This window comes from Tachypleus tridentatus, chromosome 7, assembly GCF_004210375.1.
Source record: "Tachypleus tridentatus isolate NWPU-2018 chromosome 7, ASM421037v1, whole genome shotgun sequence".
Taxonomy (NCBI): domain Eukaryota; kingdom Metazoa; phylum Arthropoda; class Merostomata; order Xiphosura; family Limulidae; genus Tachypleus; species Tachypleus tridentatus.
Genome location: NC_134831.1, coordinates 182,152,907 through 182,179,786, shown reverse-complemented (window position 1 = coordinate 182,179,786; position 26,880 = coordinate 182,152,907). Strand labels below are relative to the sequence as shown.

General features: G+C 30.2%; 2 protein-coding genes across 23 annotated transcripts in view; one reads left to right on the top strand and one right to left on the bottom strand.

Moving 5' to 3' along the window:
- Positions 1-340: 340 nt before the first annotated feature.
- LOC143257404 (ectonucleoside triphosphate diphosphohydrolase 8-like) lies at positions 341-21,430 on the bottom strand. Of its 21 annotated transcripts, none has more exons than XM_076515998.1 (15): positions 21,292-21,375; positions 20,446-20,527; positions 20,113-20,233; positions 17,331-17,426; positions 16,219-16,472; positions 14,970-15,097; positions 12,284-12,401; positions 11,868-12,012; positions 10,813-10,978; positions 9,229-9,465; positions 8,534-8,677; positions 7,417-7,563; positions 6,757-6,864; positions 5,042-5,167; positions 341-3,348 (listed from the first exon to the last, which is right to left on the bottom strand). In XM_076515998.1, exons 4-15 carry the CDS (start codon positions 17,402-17,404, stop codon positions 3,133-3,135), a joined length of 1,863 nt encoding a protein of 620 aa, XP_076372113.1. In that variant the 5' UTR covers positions 17,405-17,426; positions 20,113-20,233; positions 20,446-20,527; positions 21,292-21,375; the 3' UTR covers positions 341-3,132. The 21 variants fall into 21 exon arrangements, with proteins under 21 accessions (XP_076372113.1, XP_076372126.1, XP_076372117.1 ...); XM_076516011.1 differs by having other exon boundaries at positions 17,346-17,426; XM_076516002.1 differs by having other exon boundaries at positions 20,446-20,524; positions 21,323-21,375.
- Positions 21,431-21,445: 15 nt separating this feature from the next.
- Positions 21,446-26,880, top strand: part of LOC143257401 (uncharacterized) — an 86,186-nt gene continuing 80,751 nt past the window's right edge. The window contains exons 1-2 of one of the 2 annotated variants that reach the window (XM_076515994.1): positions 21,446-21,716; positions 21,982-22,234. In XM_076515994.1, the coding sequence (XP_076372109.1) occupies positions 21,690-21,716; positions 21,982-22,234 (280 nt within the window). In that variant the 5' untranslated portion in view covers positions 21,446-21,689. The remainder of the gene's footprint in view (positions 21,717-21,981; positions 22,235-26,880) is intronic. The other variant, XM_076515995.1, reaches the window with a different exon arrangement.

The window sequence follows — 26,880 nt, the reverse complement described above, 5'->3', positions numbered from 1 at the left end:
ATTGTAAAGGGAATTCATAGTGTTAATATATTTAAACAGTGAGACTAGGACTAGGAGACAAATATAAAGGGAAAAATCATCTTCAGCAAAGACTAATTTATCTAGCAGGGTGGTTGGCCTTTGGCAGTTTGAGAAGTAACTTTAAGAAAGACTCGAGTATGTCAAGGGGAAGCTTTCAGATTTTTTTAAAAATTAGCTTAGAAGGTGGGATGGTCAGAATGGACCAATAAGTTGGATGTTGTTCAAAAATGTTCCACTGTGTTAGTAAGATTGCTGTTTAAATTATGGTAATTTATTTGATACTTATTTGGTTGGTGGTTTTAATTAAACAAAACAGTTGTTTTGCCAGCTTACATTTTATTATAGCCAATAGATCAAAATTTAGCAACCTTATACATACATTGAAGTACATAAAACAAAACTATTCACATTTTCTCATTCATAAGGAGAAAATTTTTCAAGTTGATAGAATTTTCAAAACAAAAAGTTCAATCTGCCACAATGAAAGAATTGACAAAAGGTTAAGGCTTTGATGCCATTTTGTTGTAAATTTCAACTATGAACAGGACATTTGACATCTAGTCTGCATATGGGAGATTGAACTCAATAGACACTACGTAATTCTTAAAAACTTAACAACTCTCTTGATGATTAAAATTTTATCAAGTTATTTTTTTGATGATTATTATAGGATTGTTTAGTTTTTTGTACTTACGTAACTAAATATGTCAAAAATATATATTGGGAATGACTAGTATAGAAAAAACAAGAAACTCAGGGAAGGTTCACATTTTCACTTCCAAATTTAAGCCAATAGTTGCCTGTTCTGTCACAGTATTTTAAGAAATGTGATTGCATTCTTCCAATAACAATTATCACAAGAGGATCTAGAAATAACTTTCTTTGGGCTACACATACAAGTTAATGTTTTAGAAATAAATTTAATAAACCATACAATGGTTTTAAAATTCGATATATGTATATAGAATTACTGTTTTCTTGTTAAAAGTTACATTAATAAAAACATTTACAAAGTTATTATTAAACATATTCAAGTAACTAAAAGTTCATGGCACATTTTTCTAATTTTTTGTGCAAGTGTTGGTGAACTTATTAAAAATAACGTGCTATGTATGACCAGCAGATCATGTCTGGGTGTTGCTTTTATGAAAGATAACAGTTTAAAGCAATGGATATTATCCTTACTGATAATGTTTCTGTTAAATCAACAAAAAGAGCAAGATTGACACATCAAGTGATTAATGTTTCATGTTGTGATTAAAATCTTTATCTCTACACAACACTGGGATTACTTTTGTTTTTAAACTATTTATGATAAAGTTTTGCTCTCTCCAAACCATTTTTATCAAGTGAAATCACAATAAAATATGAACTGAAGTTAAAAAATATTGTTAGTTGTCTGAAAATTGTACCATACTTTGTTAAAATTTTCTGAAGTTGCAGTTAAGACTATTTATGACATTAAATTTTTGATTTGTGCAGTTTATTTATCTTTCTATCTATCCATTCAAAAGCATTATTTTTATTATCCTCAAGATTCTCAAACTGTGGTACATGGAGATAACACTGATGATATGTAAAAATTATATTAATTTATATTAAGCAAAGCTAAGCTTCACCTATACTCTTCCACCTCCTAGGCTTATAAATCACTAGTATAGTCTCAGTGGTGGTTACTTTAAAACTGACAAAATGTACACCACATATTCTTTAACTGTATGAAAAACAACAAAAAATATTTCCAGTAATGGGTAAATTTTAATATTTTGTCTATTAGTTTGTTTAGTTTTTAAATCAGGTACAGGTTTTAACTTCAAAAAACAGTTTAAACAAAAAGTAAAATGTAAGCCTGAAAAGCTTGAGAAAATGTTATTAGGGAGCAAACTACTCTGGCACAACTATTAATCTGTTAATCTTATAACTCATTATCAGCTTATCACTTTTAGTCCCCCTCCTCTTTTGAACAAAAAGTTAAAATTAATAAAACAAATATATAAACAGCAACCTACACTTCAACTCAAAAATACTGGTTACTGTTTAACCTTTTTCTGTTATGCATTTTACTTTATTAGGTAGATGATGCCGAGTCTCAATGGTTTATGTGCTACGTCATTTCTTGATTTCAGGAACTCTGAAACATCTTCCACGTTAATGATAAATAACCTACTGTGAAACCAAACTTTAAATCATCTAAGTACAGCAGCAAGCTTGTTGAAGTTAACAAACTACTTGGAAAAGTTCCAATTTAATAACCTGTGTGTACGTGCATGTGTGGCCACAAGACCCACTGTTTGCATTTATATCTAGAAATAACTTGTTTCCAAACTTATAACTCTTATTTAATAACAACAAAAAACTGGTACCTTTTATGGAAAAATGAAAGGAAGTTCACATGTCACATTTGATGGTTATAATGTGACTAAACTTTATCCATACAGAAGTAACATTACAATTATAACTACCAAAACCATTTGCAGTCAAGTTAGTGTATTAGGTTTGTTAACATTATGCTTAACAGTTTTGATTTTACACTGGCAAACACACAGGTGTAAAACACAATAAGACTAATAATGAATATTGGTACCAAAGATTTGTGAATATTTCTCCAACTTCCTAACTTCAAAAATGAGATCATTTAGAGTTTATACTGAAACTAGACTCGTACTATTAAAAAAAATCAATTTTAGTATATATTGAAGCTGGGCTCCAACTGTTCAAAATATCCAGTAAAGATTACATTTCTTAATAATATTAGGTGTTATTTTATTTTGAAACTAGCATCCAACTGCCGAAAATCACCAGTTAATAGAAAAATAAAGTCTTAAAGATTATTAGGAGGTTTTATTGTTTATTTAAAAGCAACATGTGGGTAAGACATTCAGAAACATACCTGAAGTATCATTTTTAGGTCAAATGTAACACTAATCCTTTAAAATGTGAAAGATAAATGTCTTTTATCAAAATCACAGAGCTGTTACATTTTTCTCTTCATGTTGGAAACAAGTGTCCAACTCTTCTCGAATCACTATTTTATTCCCCAAGTAAAATATTTCATTAAACTACAGACATATATTAATGTATTTAATAATTAACACTAGAAAAAACCCCATTTTACGACATACGTATGTACAGAGCATTGTCCACACGTTTCTGGCGGAGGAATAAAAACCAAAAAACGACAGATGTCAACAAAATCATTGACGTTAAGATGAGTAATATGACAAATGCTGGCAGGTTAAGGACGGGAAGAGTTGGCTGTTCAGCCGGCAAGGCATTCGTTGCATTAATCATGTAACCTAACGACCACCCTAGATCCATCTTTCTCACCTACAAGAAGGTAAAAACAGTAATGTACTTAATAACCTTACAAATTTTTCCCTACAACAACCTTCCATACAGAAAAAAAGGCTTAAGAGAAGTTAATCAAAGAAAATTAAACAATGAAGTTAGAATGCCAAACAAGTATTTGAAACTTTATGAAATAATGAATAGCAAATTTTGGAGAATGTTACAAAAAAATTAACAGATCAGCAAAAAAACTTAAATTTGCTTTAACAACAACTTTTTGAAATAGTTCAAATTTACTTTTCTTTAATTAGATTAAGAATTATACACATTATGAAAGAATCTGATTTCCAAACCAACAATACACTTCAAAATGAAACCTAACCCATTGTCTACAAATTGAACAATGCGTTAATATTAATTAGCTCAATCTATCAAAGTTATACAATGATCTTCCATATTCTATTTTTGACATCAGACACAAGACTTTCCAACCTTTTGAGAAGATTTTTTTTTCCTGTTGATAACACCCCAAAACATTTTTCTTTCTTTTGTTTGTTTGTCTTGAACAAGCTAGACCTCTGGTTTCATATTACATTGTCCTCACCCAATGACAAGTCTTCATTACCCTGAGTTTAGGGATCAGAGTTGACTCTCTCTGAAGTTTGTTACCTTGATATACATAGGTTAAGAGTGTTATATTAAAACAAACATTGGGGCCTAAACATGTTTTTAAAATCCATTACCTCTATATCCAGTCATGCTCTAACTGATGACTGTGCCTCTTCATAATAGCTCCTGCAGTGTAATTTTCATTTTACAAGGCTTTGTTGTAAGGTTGTCATGTCAAAAATAGATATCCTCCTTTCTAGCTTTTCACAATCCATTTACTGTACAAGAACAATGGGTTTCAAGAATACTGACAGTATGCAATTCATTCTTCAGCTGTTTGAGGTGTGGAATGGTTAAACAGATACCAGGAAAACAATTTGCTTACACAACTTGTCAAAACATATTACCCACAAAACACCATGTCAAAATGTAGTTCTGATACACATTATTCTAGTGAGGCAGTGGTTGTCAAGTGACTTGACAATTTGCATATTCTAAATCCTTTAACATAATACATTCAATCTTCTGTAAATACTATGTAAATTTACTCTGAACTATAAGTGTTGTCCAAAAAGTAGTTGATATCTCAAAAACTTGAGAAAAAAAACAAAAATTTATGAATTAGTTATTAAAAACTAACCAGAACAAATAACTAAAAGTTAAGTTTAGTTATTAGTAATTAACTAATACCCTACTCCTTAAAAGTCAAGGTGGCCATACTCTTTTCAAAAATTCCCTTGACTTTAGAAGAATTAAGTTGTCATGATAGATTTTAACTTTCTGATAATTCCAGACTATCATATGTCCAACAGTTTCTCTATCTCCACAGAGTTTCAATTGTGATAAGTATATCCCTGAAGTGCTTCAACAGAAAGATTCTTAAAAGATAATTGTGGAGAACAATCACTAGTGTTACATATCTCAATGATTAGGTATGCAGTAGAAATGCAACAACAGATGGTATCCAGCCACTTAGGTGAACATGTTAAAGTTAAAATAAAAATAACAATGGAAACCACATTAAAAAGGTCAGAAAAATTTCCCCAATCTTCTGAAACTCCCCCCCCCTCCCAGTTCAATGTAATTTTATAAAAGGTTTATAGCAAAAAAAAGAGAAACTTACCTTGTTTGCAAAGATAATGTTGCTCCAAGTTGTTGAGTTAAATCCATAACTAGTGGTAAGTATGTGGTGCACAAAGTGTCCTTCAAAACAGTATTCTTCAAGGTTCTTTGACTTCAAATCTTTCACCTAAAAGTTCATACAATTACATGTTATAAAAATGAGAGTACACGAGGAACTATCTCCTTACAAATTTCAAAATTTCTAGAAGTGTTACCACATCACAGGCAGCCATGTTTCCCACAAGAACAAAAAGAGCAATTACTCTTAATGTATTGAACAAGCTTGTAAATGTGCTTTTAAACACTGATTGGTGGCTGGTAGAAGAGATAGTTCTTTAGAAAGAGAAGTATTTTTAAAGTGGTATTATTAAAACACATAGTCAAAAACATTTCAATATCTAAACTCTACGTACGTATCTGTCTGTGCATGTGTGTACTTTAGTGAGGAGAAACTTGCACAATAGAAGAATTTAGGAAGACAAATCATTAAAATCCAATCCTCTCATTCACAACATAAAAGACTTATCATGAAAAAGAACTGTTCAACCTTAAACCAATTGCTAAACAAAGCTGAGCATGTTACTAGTAACACAATAATACAGGGATTTGAAGATTGCAAAAGAACAAAAAAAAGATTTTAGCCACACCTGTAAATCTGTTTTACAAGAAAGACAAGCCAAACATACCAAATACTTATGATCCTGGTCAGCCACATAGCTGTTATGTCCCCCTGATGTAGCTCTCATGAAATTGTGCACATGGAAGTCACAAAACCAGGGCAATAAAAGCTGCACAGGTAAACTCAGGTTGCCAAGTAAAATTTCTTCAATGCTAATGTATTGTATCTAAAAACATGCAAGTTACCAACCACACGACCTTGTTTCATTAAAGTATTTAGTTGTATTTCCAGGAAAACAGGGAGATAGGTAAATATAATTACCTCCGTTTTACAGAAACATAAAAAAAGAAAAACTTCTAGAAGGATACAAGTTGTAGCATGCTGCAAGACAACTTTATTCAATGGCATTTGTAGCTTTTAAATAGTTCATTAAGTGTATCCATCATTTTGTGTCCCCCTATTCCATACTGAGAAGATGTGCACCTTTCAAACAAAAGATGCCTTATACATTAAGTAAACTTTAAAACATTGTTTATCACAAAATGCTGCAACTCAAACGTCAGATTTCCAAGTAAATTTCAACAAAAACCTAATTAAGGCTTTTTAATTACTTTATGGATAAATTTAGAAGTTTGAAACAGTTATAGTTTTTCAGAACATTGTCTAAACTGCATCAAAAACTTTTTTCAAAACAAACAAAACAATGTATTTTATTCCTTAGTGGTTTCTCCTATAGACTTCAGTTATCAGTAAACACCACACACATTAAAGAACTAAAACTAGGAGTATTCATTTTTAAAATATACTGATGTTCCAAGATCACAATAAGGATTTACTGGAAAACCCAGATAAAAATAGAACTTGTGCAATACCCAGTTAGAAAACACAAATTATTTACACAGAAAAATGCTTCATATAATCTCAGTTTCTTGGTAAGAGATATACAATACTATGAAATTATAATTAAAAAAGAAACTGCTTCTTTTGAAAGGAAAATTTCTCTTTCTAAAAACTTAAGAAAGTTTAGAGACTAAATCTTGAAATCAGTATCACAAGATTTGCCTATAATAATAATAATGAACATGTACTTCGTATACCTTTTTCCACGGTTTCTCACAGAATGCGTCAACGTTTTGTTTGAAGTCTTCTAGGGAGCTATTTGTGGCATTGAAGAAATTTAATGTGTAGAAAAAGCCTGAGAAACCCTGTGAAGTAAGATTGGCATACAAATATTATCTAATAAGAATTACAGTACACTTTTTTTTTTTTTTAATATAAAGCTTAAAGACATGCTAACACATAACAGATTAAAAGTAATTAACTAAATCACAAAATTCTATTGGAATAAATACTAGGAAATGGGAAAAATAAAATATCCAAATTACCATAACTATACATCAAGTTTTTAAAAACATTATTATTGTTATTAAAATGTTGTATAATTTTTATGTGAAACTAAATTAGTATTTAAGTTTTTAATTTAAATATGTAAAAACTTACAAGTTATTTCAGTTTAAATTTACCGAAACATTTTATATACATAGTATTCATATAGGTTTCTTTTTAAATTAGAGTTTAAGTAGTTTGCACAGCCTTTCATAAAACACCTCCGGTTTGGTACCAGTCTTATAGACTAATAATTTATTATTTTATGAAAATACTTTAAATTTAAGAACAAATATTCCTCTTAAAGGAAATATTTAAGATTTTTGTACAAAATAATTTAGGTTACTTCAAAAAAAAAAAAAAAATCTTACAATAAACTGAGTCGAAGGAAGGGGCTTCTCTGGTGCCTTAAAACACTCCTTGAAAGTATTGTTACAGGTTTCTACATCAATAAGTTTCTTAATGGATACAGAACAATCCGTTTTGTTGCTCTGTCCAACAAACGTATAGTTTTGTTTCTGAAAGGAGTCAGAAAACGAAAAATGATACAAAAATGGCCAAATGGAACTATTGATAAGAACCTTCAGCATCACAATAACCAAGTTTATTTTTATTTTCACAAATAACAAAATCAGATAAAATGCACATGTCAAAAGAAATACATCCTGTAATCTACTAATGTGATGTGAAACTTTCTCTGCATATTTCATGTGTCATTTTAAAGTAGCAAATAAAAATAAAAATTAATGTGGTCATGACATCAAGTCTGTTTACAAATTCTATAGAATTACTTACTTAAACTCACACAAAGTTAGCATTTCCATCAGATTTACATAACGACAAAAACTGGAATTACTAAAATCTCCCAAGCCTGTAACAAGGACTTAATGCTAATAGATGTTAGACTTGCTTTTCAGGTAAACATTATGAACTAAAGACGTTTTTCAATTGCATCTTTATTACAATAAGTTTCCACATTGCATAATAACATCAACTCAATATAGAACACCGGATGCTACTGTTCTGTAGAGCGAGATCAAAATGTTAGTAACAGACACTTGAAAAAAACAAAAACGTAATAGAAATGAATTATTTTAAATACCAGTGGCATAATGATAGATGGGGTAGCTTACCCTCAGGGTTTCTTCTAAGTGGCATTTGAAAGAACGAAATTAAAAAGGCAAATCAATATTAGAGAAAATGCTATGATACAGCCACAATACTATAGCATTGTTTCTTTACTGGTAAATTTATTAACATACGATATTAAAGTGCCAATATAATATACATTAGTGTAGCAAACTAATAGTCGTTCACAAGTGCAACATTCTCTTACATTTTCCACAAATGGATAGCAAAGACTGAAAGAAAAATAACTTAAAAAACACGTGTTTTGGATTTCATTCTAAAAGATCCTTCTGGAAATAAATTGTATACTTTACTTCACAGGAATTAATGTTAATAAAACATCATAATAATCAACCATACCAAGACATTAGGGTTCAATCTGACCAATTCTGCTGAGTGTTCAGTCCATGTGCAAGGTTGATCAAAAAGATATATCCCACTGTAGGTCTGGTTGTATCCATTTAGTCCACATGGATTGTCAATGGTAGTTATTTTTAAAGGATCCTAGAAATCAATAATATAACTTGATGTTATTCTTTCTTCTACACAAGATGAAATATGCAATTCTCACTTTTCCATTATAACCGTTATAAGAAAACAAATATTGTAACATTATTTGTTAACAGTCCCAGCACGTCAGTTTATATTAACGCGTTACTTCTCTAAAGAGACAAAAAAATATATATATTTAATTAAAATAATACTTTCAAAGGCTGAAACACAATACTGTGTTTCTTTTGCCAACAAATGTTGGACTGAAGAGGATGTGTTGAAAGACTTATTCACACACATTTCGCATTGTTCAGTTACTGTTGATTAAAAGATTTTAGATCTAATTTCTTTATTTTTTGGAAATCTACAACTCCAAAACATGTAAACACAAGTAAGCAAATTAGGTATTTCTTTGAACCACATTCTGTAGGCACGCAAGCAACCCAGAACTGAAAATTTTCACAAATTATATTCAGTAAGAAAACAAATTGAGAAGTATGCTATTACACAACTGAATGTGAAAACTCCTTCCTAATATTACTAAGAGCTCAAGACACACTTACCTTTACAAGCAGAAAATAAAACCTTCTCAAAGCTTCATTGATACCAAAACAGAGATAACTTTTTGAAAATACATAATAGTTGTGTCCATAAAGCTTTAAAGCACTGACACTTCTGTTTTCAGAGTCTCCCTTGAAAATTTCATAAGAAATCTGAGTTGAAGCACCACCGAGGTCAAGCGTTCCAACTGTGGTTCTAGACAAATAACTATCTTCTTCCAGCGATACTTCTTCATGGCTCTGTTTGGCAATTTCCAAACAATAAGGTAATCTTTATGAATTTTCCAACTATTAATTAATATAAATGAGTTACCAGAGAAAACAATTACTTAACGGTGTGGAATCTTTACATGCAAGATAACTGGTACACAGCTTATTATAAACACTCACAACCAGAAATGATTAATTCTCTACTGAATAAAAAAAAAGGAGAAGATGTGACATATTTCCAAATATTATACAGTCTCTAAATCAAACAAACATTGTGCATTTGTTACAATAAGATTAGAGATGTTAGTCACACAAATGACATCTATAAACAACAGACATATTTAAGAGACAGCATGAATGAAACAAGATATTTTAATAAAGAACTATTACAGGTAAACCATTGTACAGGACTAAGTTACACAATTAAATGTTAAATATATAAATGAAACAAACAGCTATCACTATTATAATACTCAAAACAACCAACTGGGTCCTTTAATAATAGTAACAACAAAGAGCTACTCTCCCCAATTAATTTTCCAGCACATTCTTCTTCAGGGTTAAAACTAGATGAGGGAAGCTCCCCTCCTCTCACTATTGTTACTCATTAAACTAATTTTGAGTATAATGTTTTTCCTAACCTTTCTGACATTCACAAAGCATCTACCATATTTAAACATCTACACGCAATATTCTAGTTGATATAGAAGTAACATGATTAGACAACTGTAAGCTTTTGATTGTATCAATAAGTATTACAACTGAAGTTACAGATACCCAGGTCTTTTTTTTTTTTTTTATGAATATATACCATTCACAACTGATGAGGTCTTCATACTTGATAATACTGAGAATGTTCAGGCTGTTACAACATTAAGACTCAAATTTAAAAACAAAGCAAAATTATTCATTTTCTTCATAGAATACATGGAAAACCACAGCCTAAACTACGTAAATTAATTACAATATTAATGGTTAGTTTTTGTTTTTTTTTCCTTTTATTAAGGATCCCTGTAACTAAAGTAATAGAACAACAAGAAACTTGCAACATAAATACTTTTTTTCACTTTAAATACATGTTAAAAAAGCCAATGGGATTCTGATCCACACGGATCATCTCCAAACCGATAGAGTTCATAGTCCTGAACCATTTCAGAATTGGTAACAAACAGATTTAAACCAGAATGAGCACTTGTAGATAAGTTAATCTTACAAAGATGAGTAATCTAAACCCTTTTTTCAATGATTTAACTTTCTTACAGTAGGAATGTTCTTTAAAGAATATGCTTCAAGACTATACAGTGCAAGCTAATGGAGGTACTACACAACCCCTCCTAGTGACAAACAGGAGAAAATTTATTTAAATATTATGCTTACTGGTTGACTGACAAATCTCCAAAGAAAGAAATTAGCTGTAATCCAAGCAAACACTCCCTCGTCATGCCCGCTGATGATTTGCACAGTTTTAACACTGAAGACTGACTGAACCAGCGTACATTTTGTCAGAAGAAGGATAGCTTCAGTGAGGAGAGTGTTAGACAAACTATAAAATAAAGTTGTACATTTAACAAGACTTGTTCATAACATCCATAATTATAACAAAAGAATATATTATATATGCACACTATCTTTCATTGTAACATTTTAAAATGCGTACACCTTGGCTACAGTCATCTTGACAACTGTTGAAACAAAATTCTTTCTTCTTTACACTTAACAAATAAATCAGTACGAGTTTAATTCTTTCGCTACCTTACGTGAAACTTAAATATTGTGCTGTGATTACATGTGATCCTTCCACACCACCAGCAAGATGATCAGTGAAACATCAACAACACATACTGTATCACTAACTTAAGTCTATAGTATCTCAAAGATGACTGATGAAACTATTACTAACCAATGTTTTCAAAAAAAGTGTGGACACCTAATGCAACATTCTTAAACATATGCTAACAAACATCATTACTACAAAAAATATTCAAGATAAACTGCAACAACTATTCAGATACTGATATCATAAAACTAGATGGAACCTTATGCAACACGTGGACTAAAGAGGCAAATTAGAGTAGCCCAAGACTCAGATAAGGCAAAGCTTACTTTAAAACTGTTGAAGAGATGGAGAATGATCAGTTAGCAGAACCTGTAACTTGCATCGACACTCTTTACCAAGAAGCAATATTAAAATGTTAGCTATTTCATAAATAAGTTATAGCTTATAATATAGTCTGGTAACCATGGAAACTTATTTCATCAAACCAAATATTCCTTTTTAACCTATTAAAACAAAGTAAATGAAATTTGATATTGGGAAAATTAAAATTTAAACAGAACTATAAAACATATTTGTACATTTCTGAAATATAGAAGATTCCCTGGCTCTAAACATCTGCTTGATTTATCATTATTTTTAATAGTGCCACACTTACTTCAATAGTCTCATTCCAGCAGTTGCTCCTAAATACAGTGGTGTACCAGTTAGTTTATCTTCAGGAATGAGCTGTGATACATTGGACAAGCAAGGCATTAAGGATGGACCCACCTCTTTAGGATCTGTTTCAGAAGCTATACCTCCTAGCAAGTAACAAACAATTTGCTTAATTACAGACTCAATTAATGCAATAAACTTGTTTTTGTGATTACTGCAAGATTGTTCACAACATTCTTATAAAGGAAATATTAACTTTTATCAGTTCATTTTAATATTTAAAAAGTGTTATGTTGGTGGGCAATTATAAAACTTTACATGTGGTGGTATATCACATGGTAATATGCTTTAAAATGTGACTTACAGTTCTAGTACAAGACAAGCCTTCATTAGTAGATATTTTGTTAGTAAACAAACCTTCAATCTTACAAGATGCGATTTGTTTCACTTGACCCGTCCCCTGGTACTTGTCACCCTCCCACTTATATACTGTGATCTGGGTATGAGTTGATCCTGCATCAAGCACTACACCAAACTGGAAGAGAAAATCAAAAGAATTGTCAAAAATATAACAAGCATAGTTATACTGTAGTTTCACAAACAGTCAAACAAAATATAAATTAAAACTATAAAAGGAAGAAAGTGGGGCAGGGGAATTACATGTATAGAAAGATAAATGGACAGGTAAAAATCACTTAAAATGTGAAATGATTGTATTAAAGAATCAAATTGGTTAAGAGATTATAAAAATAAGCTAGAATATATATAGCTATATTAAAAGAAACTGATTTCATATAACGACACTACCTAATCTTATAAATCAAATTCAGAAAAACTAAAACCTATCACACTTAAAGTGAACCGGGTTCACTACAGATCCATATCACTAACACTAGTTTAACTCAATCACAGCTTAGACAGTGAAGATAATCATATTGCATACACTAATAAATAAAAAATAATACTCATTAGTTAAATAGTTTGAGGAAAAATTATTTGTATACATGGAACTAAATTCATAGGATCTAATGACTAAGTCAAACTGCTTTAGTTTTCAGTACTTCTAAACTTTCCCTAAACATTAACTAGTTGTGTTAATAAAGAATTTTTATCTTCTTATTAAAAAACAAAAGTAGGAGTTAAGTGTAACACCATTTGTATCTGTTTGTGTAAAGAGAATAAAGCATTTTAATTCAACAGTAAAACACAGAACAAGTCTATAAAAGTATTCTACACAAAACAATACAACAAAAACATTACTAGAATTTTTTGTTAAACTTTAAACAACCACCAAGTTCAATAAAGAAACAACTTTTCATGGTGTTTCATATAGTCACTTTTTTCTTTCCTTTTTTTTAAATCTGTCATAACAAGATACTTCCAGATACAAATTTACATTTATTAAAAGGTTTGCTCAAAAAGTGTAAACAAAAGTAGATATTCTTTGTTATTATAAAGTAGTTAGACAAAAGTTATTTAAATTCATGATTTATGAAAAGTTATTTTGTAGCATGAAAAGTTGTTTCCCTTATATATTATTATAAAAAAAACCACAAAAACTGCAAAACACAAAATGTAAAACCACAAGTCTGCATGGACCAATAAACCACCATACCAAATTTGATGGATCTAATCAACAGGAAGATAAAAACCACAAAAATGTAAAAATAAAAATTTGTATGTGCCCCTGCAGGGATCTAATGAGCCTCCAAACCAGTTTGGATGAGGGCCCATCCACACCCTGTGTACTATTGTATTTATATAAATTCATATATGTTTTGCTCAATACAAATGAAAATTATTTTCATATGTATTGTTTTTACAACTAAAGATTTTGCAAAGAGTCATATACTGAAATAACAACCCTATCACATTACTACTGAATATTCTATTCTCCACACTAAGAAGTTAAATAACCAAAAACTTGTATGTTTCATAAAGATGCCAGTGATTATTTTAATATAGGCATAAAAGAAATTTCAAAATGATAACACTATTTCTTGCATTGTTAATGTGTGTATAAAACATAAGCTTCCTGCTAGTTAAAGCAAATATTAATAACTGTTACAGTCTGTTTTTACAAAATGTGATTAAAAATTATATTGTCCCCTCAAGTAGGACAGTGGTAAGTTTACATGACTAAAATCCAGGTTTCCAATTCCCATGGTGGACACAATAAAGAGCCTTACATGGTTTTGCTCTAAAATAAACAGACTAAGTTATGTTCAAGTATTTGAGCCATCATTTCCAACGCTAAAAAAAAATTACAAGGATCAAAATTTAAATGAAACAAAAGCGTAGCACCATTCTAGCATATCATAAACCAACAGACACTTAATACAAGAATTTAAAAAGAAAGATTATTTCCCACATATGAATGCTCTTCATTTAAAAAAGGATGTCAAACTTGGAATGCAAAATTATTTTTACAATATTAACTATTTAGAAACTTTAAAATAATTGGCAAGTTTAATTAAAATGCAGATAAACTCTGCAAGAAGGATCTTATGATGACGCACACAATATTTCTTACAGAAAAACCATGCTGGACTATCTGCTATATCCATAGAGGGGAATCAAAACCCCAATTTCAGCATTGTAAATCCATAGACTTACTGTCCCAGCAAAGGGACACCATGAAAACAAAAAGGTCTTAAGAAATAAGACAATGTTATGAGAACTCATCTCAAATGGTGTGTATGATAGTTTTAAATCTTTGAAGAAATTTTAGTGCATACGTTCAGTAGTGTTTCCATCCTAAGAGCCATGCTGTCAATCTTATAAAATATTCACAACTTAAAATTATTTCCTGTATTTTAAGACACTACAGGGATTCAAACCCAGCTAAGCTCCTAGATCCAGAGCTTTAGGACACAACCTTATTATATTAATTTCACACCTAATAAAATGAACTACAAGAGTTAAAGAATAAAATTCTGCAAGACTAAATAAAGGCTTAACAATTTCTCTTAAATGAATTCTACTTACTTTACATGCCTAAATATAAATTAGTTTTATGAATTATCCATCAGAAATTAGACTGAAGATGTTTGACATTGTGTACCTGAAGACAAAAGTATTTAAATTCACAGTTAAAACTTACATCAAAAGGAATTTCTCCACCAGTCAAAGAATACACCAGTGAAACTGTTAACAACCCGCCTCCTCCAACCACCATAGCTATGAATGCTAACAGGCACCAGTTAATGAACTTGTGTTCATCTGCATTTGCTAAAATTATGTATAAATATTTGAAAAAAAAAAAAAAATTTTAAAGAAAAAATTTATAGATGTATAGAAATTAAATATTTTTGTGGAAATTTATAAACTAAATATGTTTGGACAAAAAAACTGTAGAAACAAAATAGGACAACACTTCATATCTTAGAATAAAATGTGATGGGGCCGATTCACTTATTGTTTGTTTAAATCATTCAAAACCTATAAATACATAATTCTGTGGATATGCACTTAAGAAAAATAAATTATTAAAATTAGTAAATGCTAACTCAATAGGTTAAGCATATTGACCAGGCCTTGTGAAGTATATACGACATCAAGTTCCACCTGTACATAAAATTTTCTTTTAACATATATCTTTAGATAATTCTCAATAAGATATCTTTCACAAAACATTAAATTGGAATGAAATACTTTCTTTTAAATGCAAACATCTTTGTGTTGAATGCGAAATTTTTTAATGCTTCTTTTCCAGTTGTACAAGTTTCATTAGAGAAAGGTGAACCTGGAATGTGGCTACATTATTGTTGTCCTATTTACACATGGCCATGGGTCATTCCCCTATGGCATTACTTAATTATTTCATGGAAAATATTGTTTCATAATGCTATATAGGTTCTAGTATGCAATTCACCACATACAGGCTTAGCTATGCTTGGAGATCTTCCCTATTTTTCTTACAGGATGGTCAAAAGTAATGAGTTAAGAGAGATGACCTTTTTAAACCTAATACATAATGGTTAACTTTTTCAGTTTCAGATATTTGCTTCACATTTTCAAACATACAAATCTTTATCTAGTCTTGAGAAAAGATTACCTTTATCCTCTGCACAAATGCCTGCTGTATTGAAACTTGTTCCACTGACAACTGAAGGAAACTCATTAACTTTACTTAACATTTCTCGAGTTATTGTGGTTGTTATTCATTTTTTCTAAAGTAAGCAAAATATTTAAGAACAACCATATTTCTTCACAAACCAATTATTTTCAGTAACTATTCAACTTTATGTAATGATGTTTAATTTTGAAGTACAAATAGTTATGTAATCGGAACGACAAGTTTATTTACTAAACAAACTACAACATGACTAATTTACTCTTTTGCAACCTACTTTTGTTTGCTAAGAATAAAGATTTTCCATCTGTTACTCCTTGTTTTGCTAAAGACTTGTTATTTTTTAAACACTTGTTAGAAGTATTAAAAAGAGCAAATGATGGGTCGTGAGGCATTCCTTTGTGAGCACAAAAAGAAGAAATAATACTGTCTACTGTAGCATTTGGATGTGTAGAAATCTCCATAATGCCATCTGCAGGAAAGCACAACCAACTCTCCACAACTACTTTCATTTCTTGGATTTCAGGAGACCTAATTTAAAAAAAAAAATCACCACAAAAGTACATTGCACTTTAACTTGCAAACAGGAAATATGTCAAGATTTACTAGTAGAGACATCTACTTGCAAACTGATAAATACAAACATTATTTCATTATCAAAGTTATACTATAGTAAAAGGAAAAAAAACAAAAAACCAAGGCTGTACAAGACATGTTCAACCATTCAACAAGTCATTCATTAGAATAACTGGGTAATAATTGGAAACACTAATGGATAATTTTACACAATAATCAATGATTATAGAAAACAGGTTAATTAGGTTAACTGCTTAGCTGCAAGTATAACTAGTTAAAAATAATAAAATGTTCAAACTAGTAATACTAGTATTTGTAAGAAATGTAAACTTGAGAAGTTAAAGTTCAGAAAGTTGTAAGCTGCAACCGCTGTCCCTGAGAAATGTTAGTTTTTGGAACAAGTAGTCCGATTAATGCAGTGTATGCTACTTGTTTGGAACTACCGAGAATCTTCTTCTATAGGGACTGGATACAGCAGATCTCACTTAAACTGATCTGATTTTGAAGATTATCATTACTTAGCTTTCCTCACAAGTGCAAAAAACACATGAAATTTTTAGTTGTTGTTGAGAGCAAATTTACACAGCAAGTTATCTTTGCCATGCCCACCACAGGTAATTTAAATTCACTTTTTAGCATTACAAGCCTTCAAAATTACCCCCCCCGAATCACTGCTTGAATATATTAACAAAGAATATTTGTCACATTTATTCCAATCAACAGTAAATCATGAAAACAGTTTCCACTCAATAATAAAAATAAATGACAACTTTATACAACAACAAAATGTTAAGTTGCAATGTGTGTACATACAAGCTCTGTGTATACCTCAGTGACATTTCTTCTAGTAGAGGGGCCCGTGATGATGTGTCAGTACGAAATGTCATGAGATGTCGTTTCAATAAACTGCTGCATGAAATAAAAACAATATGACAGTAGATAAAACCAATACAATATAACTTTTGAAACACACAAAGAATGTATGACTAGACGGACTATTACTACTTCTATCCAAATAAAACAGTAAATAACATTGTTTATTTAGTTTGTAGTTGGGTCATTAAACAACAATCATGCAATGAGAACCACTGACTGCTAAATAGCAGATGATGTTCTTGAGGAAAATGTCTTAGCGTCGTTTTAACACAACTTGTCACTAGATTTAAAATTGCAGCTCTTTGCATCATTTGAATATTTGAGTGACCCTTTCCCAAACACATTTTTAATTTGCTGTACTTGCCTAAATATAAAGCACACCCAATTGCTCATAAGTGGCCCAAGACTCTTTTCTGAAAAACTCAGAATTTGCTTTAAAACCCTCAATTTTAGCTGGGTGGAAAACCTGGCCCTTCATTATGTAAAGGTTCTAGGCTCCTTATTGAATATTTCAAAAACATAAAAATAAAGTTATAGGTACCTGTGGATACATCAACCAGTCTACTAAAATGTAACATTTAACATCTGTTCTATGAGAAGTTCAAAATAATACAAACTCTACAAAACTCATGGTTACATTAAAACATACGAATTTGAAACTGTAAAAAAATATATCAAATTCCCAAAGTTTTCTTTTGAACTCTACTATAAATAAAATTATCCAAAGCTCTAAGAATTTGTAACACCCAAATCACATCACTTATAAATGTTATATACCATAACAGTACAAAGTCTTAAACTTCTGGTGAACAAACATTAAATGTTTTTATTGTTTAAAATATCTTAAATCAAAATATTATATTCTCAAGGAATTGTACTTGAGATATTTTAAGTTGACTTTCCCAATCTGAAATGTATGGTCCACCCCTATTCAGTTATGGTAAATGAAAATGAATATATTGCAAGAATAAAATGAAACAATTCATAAAAAGATGCAACTTTACACAGAAGTATGCATTATTCTCAGTAGAGTTTTCTCAAATGAATATAATTACTTCCACTCCTGTATCCAGTTTGTGTTTTTTTTAAATTTCTTATCATTATAAAGGTTATTTTACATTGTTAGTTTAGCATGTGGATTCGGAACTAACCTAATTTTCTAAGCTGGTTGAAAGTTCCTAGATATTGGTTTTTGTAGTGTTAACAGTGAGGGTACCCAACTTATGAAAAAGCATGATATTTATAAATATGAATGAAAAAAACAGACCCCACATTTAGTTAGTTAAGCTCATTATGAGGCTCATTTCTGGTTTAGCTCCAAGTAGATAGCTTGTTCTGATCAGGAGTTAATATTAATTAGTAAGCTATTATGTTTGTTCAAAGATGCTTCTCATTAGTCAGATGTAAGAAAGGGGGTGAACTTGGTGGATTTTAAACTTCCAAAGCACTTCTTATAAACTACCATACAAAAGATTAAGTAAGAAAATCCCATTAATAGAAGCTAGGGGAAGACTAGCTAATTGGATCATATAGTGGTTGGATAGAAAAAAGCAAAAATGCTTGTTATTAATGGAATGTCTCAAAGGCTAATGCTTGGGTCTGTACTTTTTCTTATTTATATATGCATGTTTAGAAGCTTTTGCTGATAACATTAGATTAGTAGATATTTCTAGTTACATTCGATGCATTACAAGATACTTGGATCAAATGTTAAGTTGAACTAGTAGTTTTAAAGTGACCTTTATTTATAGTAAAAACAACTTCATTCTTTTCAGTTTTCATAATTTTGATTAAGCTTGTAACATGCACAGAAACTGAATATAGAAGAACCAAAAACGATTTTGGCATACAAGTAAACAACACTGAAACCACTGAATCAGTGTTCTATTGCTAGCAGTAGAGATAATAGAATTTTATATATGTAAATATACTGATTAGAAATCAAAGAGAAGTAATTATCTTTGAATATAAATCATTAGTTAGGCTTCACTTAAAACAGTGTACAATTTTGGTTTCTTTATCCAAGGATAACAGTTTATTGGAGAAGGTTTGGAGGAGAACCACTAGAACAAGGATCAAAGTGTTATAGGAAACTGAAGATCTTTTAATTTTCTATTGAGAAAAGAATGGTAAGAGGGAGTTTTACAGAAAATGACAAGATATCTTTAATTTCTGTGTGCTATATTCAGAAGTATACAGAACAAAAAAAAAAAAAAAGAGATTTAGAAAATGGAGGCTAGAATCTAATTAAAGCATGTTTATTTTTCTTTAACAGGACAACCAACTCTTGGAACGAAAGATCATTGCCAAAAATGGAAGCCAGCACCTTATGAGAGTTTAAGATGCAAACTGATGATTTCCCAAAAAAAGTGAAACAGTTTATATTTTTTTCCCCATTTTTTTTTAAGGATGGGTGCATAGTAACAGCCTTTAGAAGGCACTTCCAAGAATTTAACATTGTATTTTTGAAACAAAACTTTAAAGAATTTTCTATGATCATACTTAATTTCACCATCTAATTAATAAAAATCATAACATTATAGCAAATACAACCATGTAGACAATACTAATACTACAGTTTTCATTATTAGCCATTTTAACATACAGTTCACATACACAATAGCAATAAGAAAGGATAACAAATCTTGAAACAAAACTTTAATTTCTTTTGCCCCACTCCTTTAGAACAAGAATTTTGTTTTCTAATATTATTACTTACCGTTATTGATCATTTATAAATGTACAATTAAAACAAACTGGTTTTTTGCAGTGTCTACAGATGGGGTAGTTATGGTATGTAGTTTCACTTTTGCATCTCCCATCCTTTCTAGTGTCTTTTACTATTCATACGAAAAATATATTAAAATGAAAAATAGTCACAATTACTTATTAGCATTCATATTACCCCCAAAACATTTGTTTTGTTTTTTAATATAGTCTCTTGTTTATAAACTCATGTTTATAATTTTTTAAATAAAGTTCTTTGAAACGTCTAATTAAAACACACTGAAAGTCACTTTAAAAGCTAAAAACACTCTGGTCTATAACAAACCATCTCAAACTAGGATCAACTTATTGTTCCCGACATGGGTAAAAGGTGAAAACATCCTCCAACAACCAAGTGTCAGTATCTACTGAAATGGAAGAAAAATAAAACAAACCATATTTCAATTATATGTTTGGTTTACATAAGTTTTGTTGTTATTTTTCAATAACGCCTATCAATGCCATCTAACATATTTGCTCGAAATGAATAATATAAAAACATTCGATAAAAAGCAGAAGTTCGAATAATTTCCATAGCATTTAAGAAATAAAAGAAACACCACGAAATATAGCAACAGGCTAATTATCAAACCTGACAAATGAACTGATTTAAAACAAAACAATGAATATAATCTTCACAACGGTACATTGCTAAATTCTCCACAATAAAGATAAATTGATTTGTTAAAATATAACTTCCTTTAAATTTTCTATTTACTGTACAACAGCGACACCTAACAATATTTCTATTATATCCATTCCTTGCAAATAAGTTAAAATGTGTCCATCAATCTGTACTATTTTTGTGTTCGCACCTTAATTTTTCAATTAAAAACACTAAACGAGTCAAACGTTTATACTTATGTATTCCCCAAAAAAAAAATAGTGCTATAAATAGCAAAAGTAATATTTATAATTGTACAATTAACTGTAGGGCGGAACTAAGTCAAGATATGCAATGTTACTACACTACAGTTAATAGCTAAGACTAATTTTCAAAAAAGTAAAAGGGGTAAAGTTTTAACCTCTTTTATGCAAGTATCAACAATAAAACCTCTTTCATAATTGTAAGAAAACTGAATTAAATACATCTACATTTATATCTTCATCAAACAAACAATGCCAACTATACCTAACATTACGATTACAGTAACACCAACCACCTGATCACACAGTACTCGAACTCATCCTGAAACGGTATAAAAGGCCATTTTGTTGAACGAGGTGCACGATGGGATTATGAAGTGACAGCAAACGGTATTGGCTCAAATCGACATTGATATTGTTGGTTGTTTTATTTATTCATCACTTCGTTTGCAGGTTGCGTTTAGGGTGGTAAAGATAAAATATAATCTCATATTGAAAAGCCCAAACATTTTCGTTGATAAGAGGTGATATGGGAAAAGTTCCTGAATCGTAAGAGTTTAATCGGTGTTTATATTAATTAGATATTCATGAATGTATGTATATATATATTAAATTTCAGTACTTAATGAATTTAGTTAGTGTAAACCATAAACATCATTAACAATGAGTTCAACTTCAAGTTTACCTCAGGTAAAGTATAACTTTTTTTTTAATGAATTACTGTTAAGCTTTCTTGTTCAGAGTTATTTTCCTTACCCATCGCAAAGTAGATTAGTACATAATTTTTATGCTGCGTGCCTCACAAGGGGTAGGGGTCGAGAGGGGAGAGACGACCTTGCTGTAGGTGTAGTGTCGCTAGATTAGGGGACCACTAGTAGCATGTGCTCAGGGCTTAGAACGCACACGCGTTTATCGCGGGCTGTGTGAATTGATTCTGAATATGACGTTTTCTCAGTTTGTAGGTACGTCGTGCGGACACCATGGATCTTGCACATTCTATAAAGCCTTTAAGTATTTGAAGCATTGGAAATACAAAGTTCTAACGCTTGGGGAATTTTTCTTTGTGAGGATTCCACCCAATGATGATCCGTGTATAGGCGAATTGCAGTTGCTATGGGAAGACAAAAACAGTGATCAAATGATATCAAGTATTAAACTATATTTTCTTCCAGAACAAACTCCAGAAGGAAGAAAACCGTATCATGGGGGAGGTAAGCTAATAGTGTTTTTTTTATTAATGTTATTTTATTATCTTATTTGTGTATTATTTTTTATTAGGTGCGCGAATTGAGAAAAAAAAATATTTCCATCCCCCACCCCCGAAAAATCAACATTTAAAATATTCATTCAAAATTGAGATTTCTCACAATGATATTAAAAACACGTATAGTGTGATTATTTACGTGGAAGCATTGTAAATATTATTATGAAATATAGACTAAACGCCAAAATAGTAATATGACGGACGATTAATTTTAACCGCTCTTATTGGTTGCTTAACAAATGCAATCAATCGGTAATGGCTTAAAAATTTAGATTGCAATCGTGCATTCCTGACCTTATGCGTTTTTATTAGCCACTTTATTATATATGTGATATTATTAGAATTTTGTATAGAAATAACAGGAAATTTGAATGTTAAAGACTTGGCGATAATTATAATTTATAATAATAAATACAATTAAAATACTAGTTATCAAAATGTGTGTAATGTAGATTACTTAGTAGTTAAAGAAAAAGTCTTGGCTATTTCTCATTTAGCGATGAATCATTGATCAATAAATATATCCTTAATTTTGTTTTAGAAAATTCAAATGCTATATTTATTTATTAAATATAATTTGTGGTTTTAGCCAAATGCAGTTGAAAGCTTATTTCGTACTGAATTATGTTAAATGATGAAAATAAAATATTTATGCTACAGTATGATTATTGTTTAGTCAAAGAACGTCTTCTAAAATGTTTCGAAAAAAAACAGTATTGGCGATGCTTCAACTCTGATGGCGGAAAGTGGGCTTGCACGCTATAGCGTAAAAGAAAATGAAGTGATGAGAAACGCTATACACTTGAGTGAACTTACCATTATCTAACTGGAACTAATAAACACTTCTATTTGCTTAAAGTATTTATAATGAAAAATAGATAAAAAGTATATCTTTTAAAAAATCTTATTTCAACCAGAATAAAACACGAGCAAAGACTGCAGTGTGGTATTGTAGTTTATATTTTTAAATGCTTGTTTACAATTACGAAAGCTATCGATATAAAGCTTGCATATTAAAGTACAAAACATATTTCCAAAACAATATGTTAAACACTTTTTTTTTTTTTTTTTTTATAATTGTATAAACCTCAAGAAACATCGGAGGAGTTCCGGAAAGTTAGTAAATCCGTAAGCATAGCATGCATGACCTTATCTTCATTCTACAGGGGCCTGACATAGCTGACTTTCGCTTTAAGCAACCTTCTTCGCTATATGTGTGTGTTGTATACCTCGGTGTTCAACTTCGTGGCTTTGGTTGGAATAGTAAACCTTTTCTAATGTTAACGTTCCACTTGCGTGGTTCTATTGCTGCCCAATTACCCTTGGGTGATAATGTCATCTTTTCTTTTCTCCTCTGGTAGATTTCCTTTCTTTCTATTTTTTATGAAAATTGTAGTTTCCACACTCACCAGTTTTTACTATTTGAAAATACGTCATTATTATATTCAATATTGTCATTATTACAGAGTGAACTTGTAAGACACAGATTGAGGTAGTGACATGGGATTATATGTTGTTTATAACTGTTTATTTCCAGTGAAGCTTTATGCAGTGTGAATTTTTTGAAGTTTGAAAAACAAAAAAAGGAATAACTACACAACTTAGAAAACGTATAAAGTTATTACACTAACTTTTGAAAATTACCTTGCCCATGATAGGCATGTTTTATACTGTCATTACAACAATACGAGGCTTATTCGTATACATTCAGGAAAGCAAATGTAGTGTGAGAAAGTAAACAAGTCAGCTGATTTTATATTATCAGCATATAAATATTTCAAATTTGTTTTTTTTATATTTAATAGCTTTATTGTTGAACATATCATCTGCTTTCACATTTTTGTTTTGTTTTTCCGTTTATTTCTATTATATCCAGAATATATAAATTATCTAATTGGCTGGATGTAAAAAAAAATTGAAGAAAAAAAAAACCTGCTTCGTGTATACATTATTTTAAAAAATATATATTAGAAACCACGTTGAAAATAAAATCCAAATGACGTTTTATGTTAAAAGTAAGTATTATGTGATACGTATTATAACACATAGACCAAGCTTAAATTTATAAAACAACTGTTTCTTGAATTAGACCAAACTTTTTCAGTTGTTTAACAAACGTAATCTATGCTATTTTAAAAATTTTGTATAGAAATAGCAGGACATTTGTCTTAAAAGTTGAAGGTTCACTTGGTTAACGACAGTTTTATTTTTTAATAAGTGCAGTTAAATTTAAATAATGTTTATCAAAATATTTTAAAACACTTAGAGGTCGCACTAAAACTCTTAGGCATTCCTTAATTTGCAATGAATCAATAGCCAGTAAACCATATTCTTTCCTTAAATTGTATAGAAAATTCGAATTGTGTTTATATTTGTTGTTATCAAAAATTGCTTCTGTGATTTTATGCAAATATGCATTTGAAAACGTATTTTTTACATTGTCACGATAAATGAAAATAAAATAATTTATGCCAAGGACATATAGAAGAATTTAAGTTTTTAGAATATTGTATACGGTATTTTTTATTTTTATTATTTTGATTCTCAGCTTCTATTTTGTTCTATAAATGTACGCGTTCTCTGCGTGCCTGCTTTACGTTTCAGTTTGTATAATGTAAATCGTTACATAGTACAATTCGGTGTTATTTAAATACATGTGTTAGTATTAGGTAAATAAAAAAAAAAAATTTCGCAAGCTAAAAATTACTTACATTCGAAGTTAGGAAAGATACGTGTTTACAACTAAAGATGCTACTTTTAACGTGACTTGCACGCCCTCTCACAGAAAGGGAGAGGGAAAGCAGGTTTGAGAATTAATATACACTTTTACTGTAGTTAATGAACATGGTGAGGCTGTGACAGCATGCCTGAAGATAGTTTGTTGACTTGTATTATTCCAACGTGCTATTTTATCGTAGCGCTGAGGTGTTTGTTTTGCTCTTTACTGCTCTTGGTTCCCTTTTCAATGTTTATTGTAGTTTACTGGCGTAAACAATCCCGTCAGATTTGCGTGCTTTCCTCGTGAAAAAAGCATACGATAAATATTTAACTTGTTTGTTGTTTAAAACTATGGAGAAAATTCAAAAGTACATAATATACTAATTTCTAACGTGTTCGTGTAATGCACATTTTATGTATATTAATTTAAAAGAATTAGCAATACCTCAGACGCGTTACGTGATTGAGAGATTGTACAAAGAGCTTCTAAAATTAATGTTTGAACTTTTTTTTTTTTTTTTTTTGTGAGCTCGCGTGCTTTGTGGGAGCATGCAACGTTGATGATGTGAGCTTGTACTTGGAGCAGTGCCAAACCATATCTGTAAGACGGATACGCAATGTTAATAATATTTGAAATATATAATTACACGGAAAATAAAATAAATGTGCCAATTTTTGTAAACAGGTTTAAGTATTACACAAACGAATTTCAGTTGAAAATCGTATAATGATCATCAAAATATCAACTGTAATTAAACCTATATGCAGAATGAACTAATACGTACAAGTGAAACTAATGTAATATGTAATTACAATCTTTTATCACTATTTTTTTTCAGTGCCGTATTCGATTCGTATATTAAGTATTTTCGACTAATTTGTAGAATTCCAAGTTGTTTGTGTAGTATATTGTGATAAATACTTTTATTTAAAACTGGGGGGGGTCAATAGTACTTTCGTAACAATTATGTAAAATATATTTTTTTTAACTTTTTTTGTTGTTGCTGAAACATTGTTCAGGTTATTACGTAACAAGTCATGGTCTTTTGAAATGCCAAAAGTATTATTTCTGAACAATACGTTATTCTCATGCACAAAATATGTTATTGTTGTGAAAAAAATTGTTGTCTGATTTTTAACATTTCAGTATTCACTGTTTCAAACCATTGGTTACTCATTTGTAGAGAAATTAGTTTTTAAATATTAAATGTGGCGATCATTCCGGGAAATATTTTTGTTACGATTAACTTAATATAGCTAAAATGTTGAACTAATTAAATCTTTCTGTGGTGTAGCCAATAAATATAGACGCCTTTTTTTTGGCAGTTTACGAAAAAATTAATATGGCGTTTATTTAACTCTTTTTATTTAAAATATACCGAACTGAGTAGATTTTATTCTGAACCAATTATAAATACTCGTAATTCTGTGGTTTAACATGTTTTGTGTATTTGAAATTGTGTAGAAAGGTGCAAACTTTTATCTGATAGATCAGATGTAAGACAGCTACCTATTCTACACCTACCTTTATGAGATTGTAGTAACAGGGAGCAAACTGTAATCTCTTAGATTCGCAGTCCATATGTTAATCACCAGGCCACTCCCTGACCTACTGGCATGTTGACTGAATACCTTATTAACTTGCAATTCAAGGTATACACTTGCACGTGCAGTATATTTTTGTTATTGGTTTGTAATGTTTATTATACACGTCTATAATACATAATTATTAATTGCCTAGTAGCTTAAGATTTACCTTCTTGTTTCTGATTTTTTTTTTTTTTTCAATTATTTGGTGCCAAATTTATTTGTTGACCCATGACATTCTCGGCTTCAGAATCTCTGATAAACAGTAACATAAGTACGGATAAA

Excerpts from the sequence above, each read along its gene's own strand:
- LOC143257404 (XM_076515997.1), bottom strand. The coding sequence starts at position 17,404 with ATGACATTTCGTACTGACACATCATCACGGGCCCCTCTACTAGAAGAA. Across the intron at positions 15,098-16,218 it reads TTTATTCTTAGCAAACAAAA|CAAATGCAGATGAACACAAG; the intron begins GTAGGTTGCAAA and ends ACATAATTTTAG. Across the intron at positions 8,678-9,228 it reads TTTATTTTCTGCTTGTAAAG|GATCCTTTAAAAATAACTAC; the intron begins GTAAGTGTGTCT and ends ATTGATTTCTAG.